Genomic DNA, 13392 nt, shown 5'->3' with positions numbered 1-13392 from the left:
GTATTCGATCATCAACGTTTTTCTTTGCATTTCTACGTTTTTATTTATTTTTGGGACAGAGAGAGACAGAGCATGAATGGGGGAGGGGCAGAGAGAGAGAGAGACACAGAATCGGAAACAGGCTCCAAGCCATCAGCCCAAAGCCTGACGCGGGGCTCGAACTCACGGACCGCGAGATCGTGACCTGGCTGAAGTCGGACGCTTAACCGACTGCGCCACCCAGGCACCCCTGCATTTCTACTCATAAAACCACTTTCACAAGATTTCTCTGGTGATTATCATTCAGTTCCATGTTAAAAAAAATTTTTTTTTTTAACATTTATTTATTTTCAAGAGACAGAGTGTGAGCGGGGGAGGGGCAGAGAGGGAGACACAGGATCTGAAGCAGGCTCCAGGTTCCCAGCTGTCAGCGCAGAGCCCCGCAGGGCTCAAACCCACTGACCTTGAGATCATGACCTGAGCTGAAGTCTGACGCTTAACAGACTGAGCCACCCAGGCGCCTCTCACTCCGTTCTATATTAATAATTGGTAAGACAGACAGGCAGTCATGAAACCCTTTAAGAATGTAGCAACCAGCACATATTTGAACCTTATCAAAACTATGCAGGCTATAGGTCAGCCTTGTGGGCTAAAGTTGAACATATTTTTGCTTCTATCCCTCATCAGGTGGAGTTGGGGCTTAAGATAATCTGCCTTCAAACACAAAGCTTTTCCTACTGCAATGCAGCTGTTATGAGCAGCTGCTGAAATAAAAGAGCGTTGTGCTCTGCAACTCAGTCCTTTCCCAAGTACACCACTGAAGGAGGGTTAGATTAGGACCGGGGGTACTAACAGCCTACAAAGCAGGGCGAAATCACCCACGGCTCTTCCACTCCGCGCTTGCGCAGAGGAGGAATTAAACTCCCCGGAAAGACGCCTGGGACTCTGAGTTTGCGCAGACGCAGAGCTTCCTCAAGGCGGAACTGGGGCGACCCGGCCTCCTGCAACCTAAACACCCGGGGAGAAAGGAAGGTGGCAGACGTGCAGCGGTGCGCATGCGCGGGCACTTCTCTCGGGTGAAGGGTTGAGAGCCGGACCGGGCGGCCAGCTGGGCTGAGAGCGGAGTAGGGTCAGGATGGACGAGGACGTGCTGACCACCCTGAAGATCCTCATCATCGGCGAGAGCGGCGTGGGCAAGTCCAGGTGAGGCGAGCCTGCGGGCCGTGACGAGGGCAGCGGGGCTCTTGCTGCCTCCGTGGCCTCTCTCTGCTGGGCCGCGACGGGAACGGTAAAGGCGGCGGGCCAGGCTGGGGGCGGGCTCCGCGGGTTCTTCCCGGCCTCTTGGCCGCGCGGTCCTGCGGCCCCTGTCCTCCCGGCGCCCGCCCGGTTCTCGGCCTGTGCCAGGCCCGACTTGTCTGGATCGCTTCTCCTCGCGTCGCGCGGAATAAACAATTACGAGGGCCGCCGCTCGGCCGGCAGGTTTGCTGCCGACGAGCCTAGGGCGTGGCGGGCGGGTTTGGCCCGAGTGAGGCCGAGCGCGAAGCCGGGTCTCGGCCCCCGGGGTCCAGGCTCACTGTCATTCACCCCGCGAGTTGAGTTGGAACTTCAGCGCTTTGGTTTTTGTCAAGCTTTCTCTGAACACGCAGGGCTCTGCACGGGAAGTTTCGCGACGCCTTAGGTCACATTCCTGGCCTATTTTGGTGCACCCCGTTGCCGCTTCTCTGTTTCTTTATGAGTCAGCTGTGAAAGAACTCCTTGGTCTTCTGACCCCTTGAGTAATTCACCTTAGCCTAAGATACTAGTTGAAGCGGCGGACCACCCTTGAGAGTAACGTGTTATTGTTGCCTCGCGTTCTGCCACATCATCTGGAGGTAAAAGAACAAAGTAGTATTTTGTGTTTTCTTTCTTGACTTTTTCTTGAGGGACGGTGGTAACGGACGGTAAATTCGAGTTAAATGTCACTCAGGGAAGGCTCAGTGGGTGTTGCAAGCGGGGTGTGATTTCATTCAAGCCTTAGAACAGAGTTCCCCAAGGAATGTTATCCTTGCCATCTGATGATTATCATCATCACTGGCTTATATTCTAGGCTGTCTTGGTTTTTAAACAATATTCAAATTTCGGGAGCTGTAAATAATTCCATGGTTTAGCTGTGCCTCCTGCTAACCGTATCGTTCAAATCACTTCATAAAGTTTTCCTTTTGTTTAGATGCTTACGGGTTTGAAATTTTATTCTGTAATATGTTCTGCAATTGTATATATTTTTAAAGTATGGCAATGTCGTTTCTAATTTTCCTCATTTAATGTTCTCAGTGTATATTGGAGTGGGGGATTGGCACATAACGGGGAATAAATTTATGAATCTATGGGCTAGCAAAATAGTACGGTGTGTGTGTTATTTAAAGGTTTCAATATTTTTCATGATCACCATCTATTATATTTGAGGGTTAAAAAGTTAGTTAATATACTGAACACTGTCAAAAGGAATTCTATAGCCTCGTGACCTTTCTTTTTTTCATAAGATGTGACTCTCATTTAGGTTAAGGCATATGAAATTGCTGATTTTGAACTCAAGAATGGTTAAATGTCATTTTCTGCAGTTCAACCCAATACAAGTTTGGTTGGCCCTTTTTTTAAATGTATTGGAGGGATGACTATTTAGGCCCTGTTAAAATTTTCTGGAAGGTTAATTGGAGTGTTTACATAATTGAGGTTCTTCCTCTAGCATAAAATCTGTGAAATGGATTTACTGGTTTCCTTACTTCTCTCCCCTCAGACAAACAAACGTGTTTGGATCTAATCTCCAAGCTTTTCTAAGAACTTAATGGTGAATTTTCAGCTGCTTACTGCAAAATTTTAACACCTTTAACTTCCTCTTTCAAGAAAGGATTGTGTTTAGGGAGAAAGTTGGCATCTGTCTATATACCTATCTAGATGTAGATATACTAGACAAGCACTATTGGTGTATGTGATATACTATGGAAAACACCCTTGAACACTTTCTGGATGAGAATAAATGACTCTGCTAAAATAGAAGCCTATGCTTTTTAAGGTGAGTTAGTACAAAAACATTTGTCATGGATACAATCTTCAAGGGTTGTTCTGACCAGTAAGTTTCTATGATCTAGAGCTAGTAGAAGTGCAACATCACTTGTATTGTTGCATGACAAAGGACATCTTTTTTAAAAATTTAAATTAATTAATTAATTAAAAAAATTTTTAAATCTTTTTTTAAAATTTAAATTAATTAATTAATTTAAATCCAAGTTAGTTAACATATGGTGTAATAATAATTTCAGGAAAAGAATTTAATGATTCGTCACTTACTTGTAACACCCAGTACTCATCCCAACAAGTGTCCTCCTTAATGCCCCTTGCCCATTTAGTCCATCCCCCCAGCCAACATCCCTCCAAGCAACCCTCCGCTTGTTCTCTGTATTTAAGAGTCTCTTATGGTTTGTCTCCCTCTGTTTCTTAGTATTATTTTTGCTTCCTTTCCCTTATGTTCATCTGTTTTGTCACTACAAAGAATATCTTAACTGATTCAAATTAGTGGGTTATTTTTCCAGTTTATTTCAGACTGTTGGAGTATAATGAGCATGGGTGATAGCAGTCAGATCAGGATTATGAAACTGGTGCTGCCACTTGTGGGACCTTGTGTGTGATACTTGAACACTCTAGGCGTTCATCTCTTCATTTGAAAAATGAGGTTCGAATGGAAATCCCTCAAACCTTAACTGATGTTAAATGTATGAGATTCTTCTGTGGCTCACAGTGGGGAAGTAAAGAAGTAGCGAAGTGTTTCAGAGACTGGAATGGATTATAGAGACTTTGTATTATCTAAATTGCTGTCTCTCCTATCCCTCTTGTATCCCCATCCTTTTTGGCCAAGTTCATTTGTAAATTAGGAAAGGCAGACTAATTATGATCACACTGTTTATTGCAAACTTGGTCTCCTCTCAGTGATACAGTGGTAGTTACTCCTTCCATCTCTCGCTCTGCGTGGAGGGTATTTTGCTCCTTTAACTTTGAAAATATGAAAGCTTAAATATACATCCTTTAGAGCTTTGGTTCTTAATCATTTTCTGGTTGTGGATTCTTTAAAAAATCTAATGGAGAAATAGACTCTCTGCCTTGAAGGAAGCAGAGCATAGAGTTTAGAATACATTTCCAGCTAACAGTGTACCCCTGGCTAAGTTCTGCTTATGTTAAAATGTGTTGCTTTGTACCATATCGGTTCCCTGTCCTTCCTGACAAAGTACCATTAATGGCAAGTGTTATTGTAAGGATTAGCAATTGTGTAAGAAGAACCGCTGGCTCAAGTGTGTGGCATATTGTTGATGTTCAATAAATCATAGCCAATACTGTTGTTATTATTGTATTGTTCTGGTGTTATGATTGCTACTACTACTCTACAAGGTTCTTATGTTTTTGTAATAATATTTCTTTGGTGACTGAGTATGGATACATACCTTTTCCATTCTAAAATTATGAGTAACTAAATTTTTAGTGAAATCTTCACTTTTATTAACTTAAAATTTAATGTTGGGGAGAGAAGATTTTTACAAGTGCAGCCTTTTAAGATCCTTGTTAGTGCTGTCACCTAACTCATGTTGGAAGTAAAAACCGTACAGTCAAGAGGGTTCAATGTTAAGTAGAAAAATCTACAATTTGTTTCACTTTTGTGGTGCTGGTTTTATGGTAAACACAAGAAGGCAAAACCAAGAAAAGGAGAGTTAATCCCTTAACACCAGATTTTGAATACCAAAAGGCCATTATGTGTTGCAATATACTCTGGACAAAAAAAAAAAAAAAAAATCTCTAGCAGCAATAATTACAACCTGTAGAAATATATATGTGTGTGTGTATATATATATATATATATATATATTTTTTTTTTTTTTTTCAGTTCAAACATCTGATAGCTATTTCCTTGATCTTACTAATGCATACAGGTGAATAGAACAATCTAGTCCTATTGTTGGAGATGATGTGAGGGAGGATTGATTAATTTTATAAATCCAGGGCTTTAAGAAAAGCTTAGATTTTATTTTTGAAGAGCTTTTTAATAACTGGCACTTTACCTTACATTAAATAAGTAATTCTGGGAGATATATAATCTTAGAGTACTCCTAATGGTGTCTTTTGCTGTTATTTCATCTCTTCCCTTCTAGTTTCTTTACTGTTTCCTGGATTTAGTCCTTATCTCTCACCATAACCATGGCAGTTGTCTTCTGTTAATTTTCTTGCCTTTTTTTTCCTGTCATTAACTTTTCTCTACATTTTCAAAATGTAAGAGCATTTCTTGCCATTTTTTTTTTTTAAGCTTTCAGTAGCTCCCTGTGGCCTACTTGATTCCATACACCCTACTTAGCATTTGCCAGAATATAGTTATTCTGTCTCTGGTATGATCTGTCTACCCTCACTTTTTGCTAGATCTTTTCTTCCCACTTAGGTAGTAGTCCTACTACTTGTTACAAAATGATAGATTTTCTCACCTGTATGATTTTACAGGTGAGAATTCAGAGTGGATTACACATCAGACTTAAAACATTAATTTGTTGTATTCCAAAAGACTTATTTTCCCCCCTTTTGTCCATGTCACAGTATAATGTTTTTGCCGATACTATTTTCTCACAAGGACGTACCAGTACAGTTCAAAACCAAAACCAAAACACAGCCCAAATCTTTTCACACTTGGGAATTATGTAGGGGAGCATGGGGACTATATTAAGTAAACTCTTTTGCTCTTGGGATTCTTTTATTGCCTTTTCAATAATTTAATTATTGGAATTAAATTATTATAATAAATAATTAAATTATTTTCAATAATTTAATATACCTGTATTGAAGCAGTATTTATATACCTGCACTGAGGCAGTATTTGTGGGAGCAGACCAACGTCAGCGATTCTTATTTGTGTCTAATTTGTAACAAAATGTAACACATGGTTAAGAAAAAAGAGAAATTTCTAATCTGTCTTTTTAACATCTCTTTTAGCCTGCTCTTGAGGTTCACAGATGATACTTTTGATCCAGAACTTGCAGCAACGATAGGTAAGCCTGTATTTAAAAATTCAATAGAGGGGCGCCTGGGTGGCTCAGTCAATTAAGCATCCGACTTGGGCTCAGGTCATGATCTCACGGTTTGTGGGTTCGAGCCCTGGGTCAGGCTCTGCTGACAGCTCAGAGCCTGGAGCCTGCTTCTGATTCTGTGTCTCTCTCTCTCTCTGCCCTTCCCCTGCTCACACGCTCTCTCTCTCTGTCTCTCAAAAATAAATAAATGTAAAAAATTAAAAAAAATTAAATTAAATTAAAAAAATTCAATAGAAATGCCACATATTTTCTTGCCTTCAGTCTGTTTTATCTGATTCCTTCTATCCTTCATCTCACCACCCCATTGCTTCCATGTCTGTTGCTTTCATGTCTTCTTTATCTTTCAAGGCTCAACTTGGTTTCATTAAATTTCTGGAGCCTTTGTAGATCTCACCAAGCAAAACTAACTTTATTTGTTGGTTCATGGCACTTTGTTTTATCACTGTGGATATTATGATTATCTGTACACACATTTCTTTCTTGTACTATGCATTGTCTTTTATTTAGCAGCATATAATTATCTGAATTTTATTGTATGCCAGGCATTGTCCTGAGAGGTTGGGTTATAATGATGAATAATGCAGACTTGGTGTCTATCATCATGGACCTAACAGTATCACCTACTAGTAGACTGTGTTGCCTTTTTAGCGTTTGCTACAGTATCCTGCATATGTTCTGAACTCAACAGGTTTATTGATACTAGTTGTTAAAGATTGTTAGAAGCAGTAATACCTAAGTGGCTTTTTAAAATGAAATTTAGATTGCCTGAAAGTGGTTTGCTACACTAGCTTACTAGAATACATGAGAAAATAGAGCTAAATATTTTGGTGTGTCACAGGTTTAGGGAGTAGATGACAATAGAAAAGTATCAAGAGACAGCGTGCAGTATGTGAAAGAGCTGAGTCAGAGCGGGATAGTAGTCTTGGCTCTGCCTTGAACCAGTTGTCTAGATTTTGAGCAAGTCCTTTAACTTCACTGTTATCAGAGAGATAATACATTTTTCTTACAGCTCTAAAATTTCATGATCTGATGAGCAGAATGTAGTAAATGCGATCCTAGCATTATTATTAGGGAAAATGAGTTTCTCTTAACTGGCTTTATTTGTTTTCATTTATTGTGTGTGTAGATTTATTTTTGTTTCCTTTTTTTTCAAATGTTAAATAATTTCATACTTAGAGAAAGGTTATAAAAATAGTACAAGAATTTTTGCATAGCCCCAAACATTAATATTTATGCTTTAAACATATGCTTTGTCATTCTTCCTTTACATACACATACCAGTATTCTTGTTTTGTTTTTTTTTTAATTGAGAATAAAAATGGAGATATGATTAACCTCTAAATACTTTGGTGTGTATTTCCTAAATGAAGATGGATACAATTCTACTCTATATAGACAGATTTCATTAATTGTCTTCCTAATGTCTTATTTAGAAAAAAAAAAAGAAAAAACTATGTTTTGTTTCTGGTCCAGGATCCAGTCCAGGATCACACACAATTTAGTTGTCATTTCTCTCCAGTTTTTCTTTGTCTTTCATGGCTTTGACATTTTTGGAGTTCTTACAGGTCACTTACATTGTAGAATATCCTTCAATTGCATTTGTCCAAAGTATCCTCATGGTTAGATTCAGGTTATGCCTTTTTGACAGGAATTCTTCAAAGTGTTTCTCAGAGCATGGTGGATATCTGTACCATTCCTGTGATGGGATTTAGGTTACTTAAAGTGACATATGCCAAATTTCTTTACTATGAAGTGTCATTCTGTCATTCTAACTGTGGTGGTTATCAAACGGTGATTTTTTCAAGTCCCATCATTCCATCTACATTTCTTATTTACAATTCTGTAAGGAGGAGGTCTCCTTTTTGTTTCTTTCTATCAATATGTACTCACAGTGCCTCTAAATGTTTAGTCAGTTATACCAAGCATTACTTAGCTTTTGTGTGGCATATTAACATTTACCGATTTACTTTTATGTGTGTGAAAAGGAGTCATTTAAAACACTAGTAATTTAGGGGCACCTGGGTGGCTTAGTTGGTTAAGCATCGAACCTTGGCTCAGGTCATGATCTCATGGTTCATGAGTTCGAGCCCCGCGTCGGGCTCTGGGCTCACAGCTCAGAGCCTGGAGCCTGCTTCAGATTCTGTGTCTCCCTCTCTCTGTGCCCCTCCCTGGCTCACGCTCTGTCTCTCACTCTCTCTCAAAAATAAAATAAAAACATTAAACAAAATTTAAAACACTAGTAACTTAAAATCCATTTTAATTTGGCTTTTATATATTACTTGTTCCTTTAAAAAATTGGTAGTAAAACTTCATTTCACTCAGAACATGCCTAACAACGGATAGTGAGGAGAAGGGTAGTAACTGGCAGGAAAATAAATTTGCCTAGAGTTAAAATGTTACTTAGGGAATGATCCATATATAATATAAAGCCATCTGTCCTCATTTCAAACCCGATTGGAATCTGGAGAGTATGATAAATTATGTGTTGTCCTTACTATTAAAAAGACTTTGTCTGCTTTAAAAACAAATACTGAGGTTGTGGCATACTGATGAGTATATACATAATTTGTTCCTCAGATGGGCCCTGGGTCTTGAAAAGGATCTTTTAGGGGCGCCTGGGTGGCGCAGTTGGTTAAGCGTCCGACTTCAGCCAGGTCACGATCTCGCGGTCCGTGAGTTCGAGCCCCGCGTTGGGCTCTGGGCTGATGGCTCAGAGCCTGGAGCCTGTTTCTGATTCTGTGTCTCCCTCTCTCTCTGCCCCTCCCCCGTTCATGCTCTGTCTCTGTCTGTCCCAAAAATAAATAAACGTTGAAAAAAAAAATTAAAAAAAAAAAAAAGTATCTTTTACATTTAGGCATCAGATTATTTTCTGCCTTAGGTTATAACTAACATACACATGAGTTTTTAAAATAAAAGCAATTAGCCCATTTGCTATAATGACCTTGTAAAAATTAGTGCATTGTGGAAAATTAGTATTTTATCAATAAAATAGTAAGGAAAGCATACTTGTATCTTTCAGTAATATGGTGAGACACTCAAGTTTTTGTCTTGTATAACATATCCTTTTAACATATTTGTTAGATTTTGAGTCTGAGGATGGTACAATAAAGTTGGCATTTTCTTTTTTTCCTTTCTGGCAGTTGGCCAGAGTAACAACAAAGAGAGAGAAAAAGTAAAACACATACGCTGTATTCCACTGAACTAGAAGAGAGCTAAAAACCCTAGGCCACAAAATAGGCGGAATGTCTGCCAAAAGCAGCGAGAATAAGCAGGCTGCATGTGGGAAGTGGAGCGAGGATGCCACAGCTATAGAGCTTGGAACCAGCAAGAGATGCTTCATGAAACCGAGAGGCCCACCCTGAGATGCAAAACCAAAATCCCTTGTTTGCGAAAGCAACATGGGCTTTTAAAGCTGATGGCAGGAGTTTCCCTGTACCTGATTTGATTCTAAGAAGTTGGGGAGATGAAGCCAAACAGGCTTTTTTTTTTTGGCATTTTTCTGTCTCTGTAGCAGTGGGGAAGAGATGTCTTTGCATCCTGAAAACCTCAGGGCTGCCTGTCTCCAGTGGCTGTTGAGAATTAAAAAAAAAAAAAAAGATTCTCATGTAAAACCCTGAATCAAGACAAAGTTTTTCTGGTCAAGAACTGGTCACTATGGCCTTCTTCATGAACCTCTTACAAATAGCTTATCCAAAAAACCCCCAACCTCCTTTAAAGATGAATTAACAAAAGGATTTCAGCTGAAGGCCACTCCTACCTTTCCAGAATCAAAAAGGAAGAAAGTAGCAGAAAAACCAAGGACAGATAAAGCATACTCAACAGAAAAAATACTTCTGTAAGGGAGTTGAAAATCAACCATTTTGTTAATTTAGAACACTTTTTGGGGGCGCCTGGGTGGCTCAGTCGGTTGGGCATCCGACTTCAGCTCAGGTCACCATCTTGCGGTCCGTGAGTTCGAGCCCCGCGTCGGGCTCTGGGCTGATGGCTCAGAGCCTGGAGCCTGCTTCCGATTCTGTGTCTCCCTCTCTCTCTGCCCCTCCCCTGTTCATGCTCTGTCTCTCTCTGTCTCAAAAATAAATAAAACGTTAAAAAAATAAAAAAAATAAATAAATAAAACACTTTTTGGAAGTATTTACCACGGAGAGCACAAAGCAGTGATAGAAGAGGTCAGGGAAGAGATAGTGTAGCCGCATGAGAAAATGCAATGTAAGCTGATTGAGCAGAAAGAAAAATAAGGTAAGAAAATAAAACCATCGCTGAAATGAAGGTGAAATTAGAAGGATCACAAGGGACAGTAGAGACTGTGGAAAACAAAATAAAGGACAGGGAAGCTAGAAATGGAAAAAGTGGGTGGAATTTATCAAAGTGAATAAAAATGTTAAAACACATTAGAGAAAATGATGTGGAAATCAGAAAAGGAGATTCAGCATATGTGTATTTGAATCTTAGAAGAAGAAATAGAATGAGGCAACAGATACAAAGGTATAACCCAAGGTAATTATTTCTGACATAAAAATAAATACACACACAAAATTGTAAGAATATATTGAACAGGTTTTTTTGTTTGCTACGTAGGGGTGTTTGAAAGAAAAAGGCATAAAGTTTCTTTTTCTGCTGTGGCAAGGCCATATGATGGTACTTAATCGGCTGCATAAATAGAACTAATTGAAATGGTAAGCATCGGTTAGATCTTGTAGAAATTAGTTACACTAATTTCATATAATTTGATTACATGGGCAAAATTTGCTTCATGTTAAAGTTTTTATTTTTAATATTTTTTAAGTTTTTGTTTTTTAATTTACTCTGTTTTAGGTAACTTACCTTTGAGTAGAAAAAGTGCTTTAAGTAAAACTTTTTTTCAAATAAAAAAATTAGAAAATTTAAAACGAGTTCTCTACTTAAGATAGCTCACAAACTGTTCCTTAATCTGGTTGTAAGACATAATTACTAAAATCTATGAAAATGGTTTGAAGTTTGATACATTTCAATGTAGACAAATTTTGGTTGTGATTGGTTGACTTAAGTCAGTGATTCTTATTACTCCCTTGTTAAGCTTTTAAAAATATTAATGAGTGTGCCCTCATATTACCTGTGTTTGGCTTCTAAGGACAAGCGGCCAAATCTGTTCCATCCACAAGTTACCTTATGGTTTGGGCTGACTTAACAAAATGACAATTTATTTAAAATAGTGACTTTATATATCTTGTTTAATGCCATAACACAAACCTGTTAAATTATTTGGAAATATTAGGTAGTTAGAAGAAAAATGTAACTATTCTGTTTCATGTAATTTCATTCAGTTAAACATTTTAATTGGAGTAAAGCAATAAAAAGGGCTCTAGCATTTCTGTATTTAGAATAATGACAAATGGTCTTCATCATATGTAAATAATTTCTTTTTTCCTCTTTTACTAAGGGTTTTATTGGGAGAGAGTATGACTTTTTTCATATGCCTTGTCAGCACTGATTAATGGTTGATAAGACTTTTTAATACGGAAGGGTCCTTGCTTTCCTAGATAGGTCTTCGCTCATATTTTTGACATATTTCTGGATTATGTTGACTAATAGTTTAGGATTTTTACATCTGTTTTTGTACACAGATAGTCTTTATTTTTTTAAAAACAGGATTTTATATTAAAGTTGTATTGGTTTATAAAATGAAAGAGTTTTGGTTTATAAAATGAAAGAGTTTTCTATCTTTTAAAATTGTCTTTATTAGCTTCAATATTGGAACTATCTGTTCTGTAGAGGTTACATTTTACCTGTGAGTCATTCTGATCCTTCTCCCTTCTTTACCATTCTGACCTCTTCCGGTTTTCTATTTCTTAGGACAGCCTTGGGAGTGGAACTGGGAAAGCCTCCCAACTTATCTCTTAAGTTAATTGTTTATGCTTTTCCTTCATTTCTAAACTTGGATGTTTTTGTAGTCTGTCTTTTCTTAGGAACATATTTATTTAATTGTTTGAGAAATTGCTTCATTTTTTTCCTTCTTCCTACTTTTCTTTTGGTTTATTTTGTTAGTTTCTTATGATGAGTATTAAGTTGCCTTCTTTTCAGTCCTTATTTAATAAAGATATTCTTGAAGAACACGTTTGCTGTGCCCCATAGGTTTTAGTAGGGTGTCTAGTACTTTTTCATTGCACACTAGATAGTCTGAATTTTCAGTTTAGCTTTCTTTGAACGTTTGAATTTTTTTATTTTTATTTTTATTTTTTAAGTAGGCTTCACGCCCAGTACAGAGCCTACTGCATTGTTTGAACTCACGACCCTGAGATCAGGACCTCAGCTAAGATCAAGAGTCGGATGCTTAACGGATTGAGCCACCCAGGTGCCCCAAACATTTGAAATCTTTGATTTAGGGATGTGTTTCCTAATTTCCAGGCTATTTTGTTGTCACTTTATTTCTTATTTATTGGGTAATGATATTCATTTGGAGTAAGACCATCCAACCCTCTACCGGCTTCCTGTCCATCAGCAGGAGTCAAGTTGGGGTCTTGGAATTCAGCCTACTTCTCTCAGAAGACCTTCCTCCACCCCCCCGCCCCCCCCCCCCACTTTCCTCTCAAACATTTTTAAACTTGCTATTGCTTTTTGCCCTAAAACCATTATTGTTTGTCCCTCTCTGAGTAGTCATCACAAAAACCCCTGGCCTCCCAGGTTATTCTTCATCTCCCAGACTTTAATCTTCATGAGGTTTTGTACATCTTCATTTCTCACCCCTAGCTTCCACTCTTTCTTAACTCTTAAAACATATTTACTCTATCCTCTGGGTAGCAGAGCACTTCCCTCGTTTCATTGTTGATACTTTTAAAGTTGTTTGTAAACTCAGATTTGGAGATCTAGGTCCTTATAATCTTGTTCCCCATTGGATCCTTAAAGCTCTTATAGTATCCCTCTTGATGTCCCCTTCCCCTGATGTTCTCCACCCTCCCTCCCACCAAAAAACTAAAACCCAGGTAAAGCAGCAAGTTTTATATTCCTTGATGAGAAGGGGGAAATTGACTTAAAGAGGTTAACCTCCTGCCTATCTAGACGTCACCTTCTAGACCTCAGTGAGAGAGCTGAGACTGAACCCAGCCTCCTAACTTCTAACTTGGTAATCTTTTAATCACAGCATAGTAATACAGAAATAAAAAGGATCAAACACAGGTTTGAGCAGAATGCCAAAAATGTTAAACATGAGAAGGAAGCAACAGAATTAAAATATATCAGTTAATTAAATGTGAATAGATCCAGGCCTCCTAATAATTTATATTGTCAAATGGAATTGAGGAGTACTTAAATAATGAGAGGTTGAAAATAAAGGGATGGGCCAGGCAAA

General features: G+C 38.5%; 1 protein-coding gene across 1 annotated transcript in view; it reads left to right on the top strand.

Annotated features, from left to right (window-relative positions):
- The first annotated feature begins 944 nt into the window (after positions 1–944).
- The window catches only part of RAB18 (RAB18, member RAS oncogene family), a 36903-nt gene continuing 24455 nt past the window's right edge, over positions 945–13392 (top strand). Inside the window, exons 1-2 of the mRNA XM_025930747.2 lie at positions 945–1182; positions 5977–6032. Coding sequence (XP_025786532.1) covers positions 1115–1182; positions 5977–6032 — 124 coding nt within the window. The 5' untranslated portion in view covers positions 945–1114. The remainder of the gene's footprint in view (positions 1183–5976; positions 6033–13392) is intronic.

This window comes from Puma concolor, chromosome B4, assembly GCF_028749965.1.
Source record: "Puma concolor isolate L17-30 chromosome B4, mPumCon1.1.hap2, whole genome shotgun sequence".
Lineage (NCBI taxonomy): Eukaryota > Metazoa > Chordata > Mammalia > Carnivora > Felidae > Puma > Puma concolor.
This window is presented reverse-complemented; position numbering and strand designations above follow the sequence as displayed.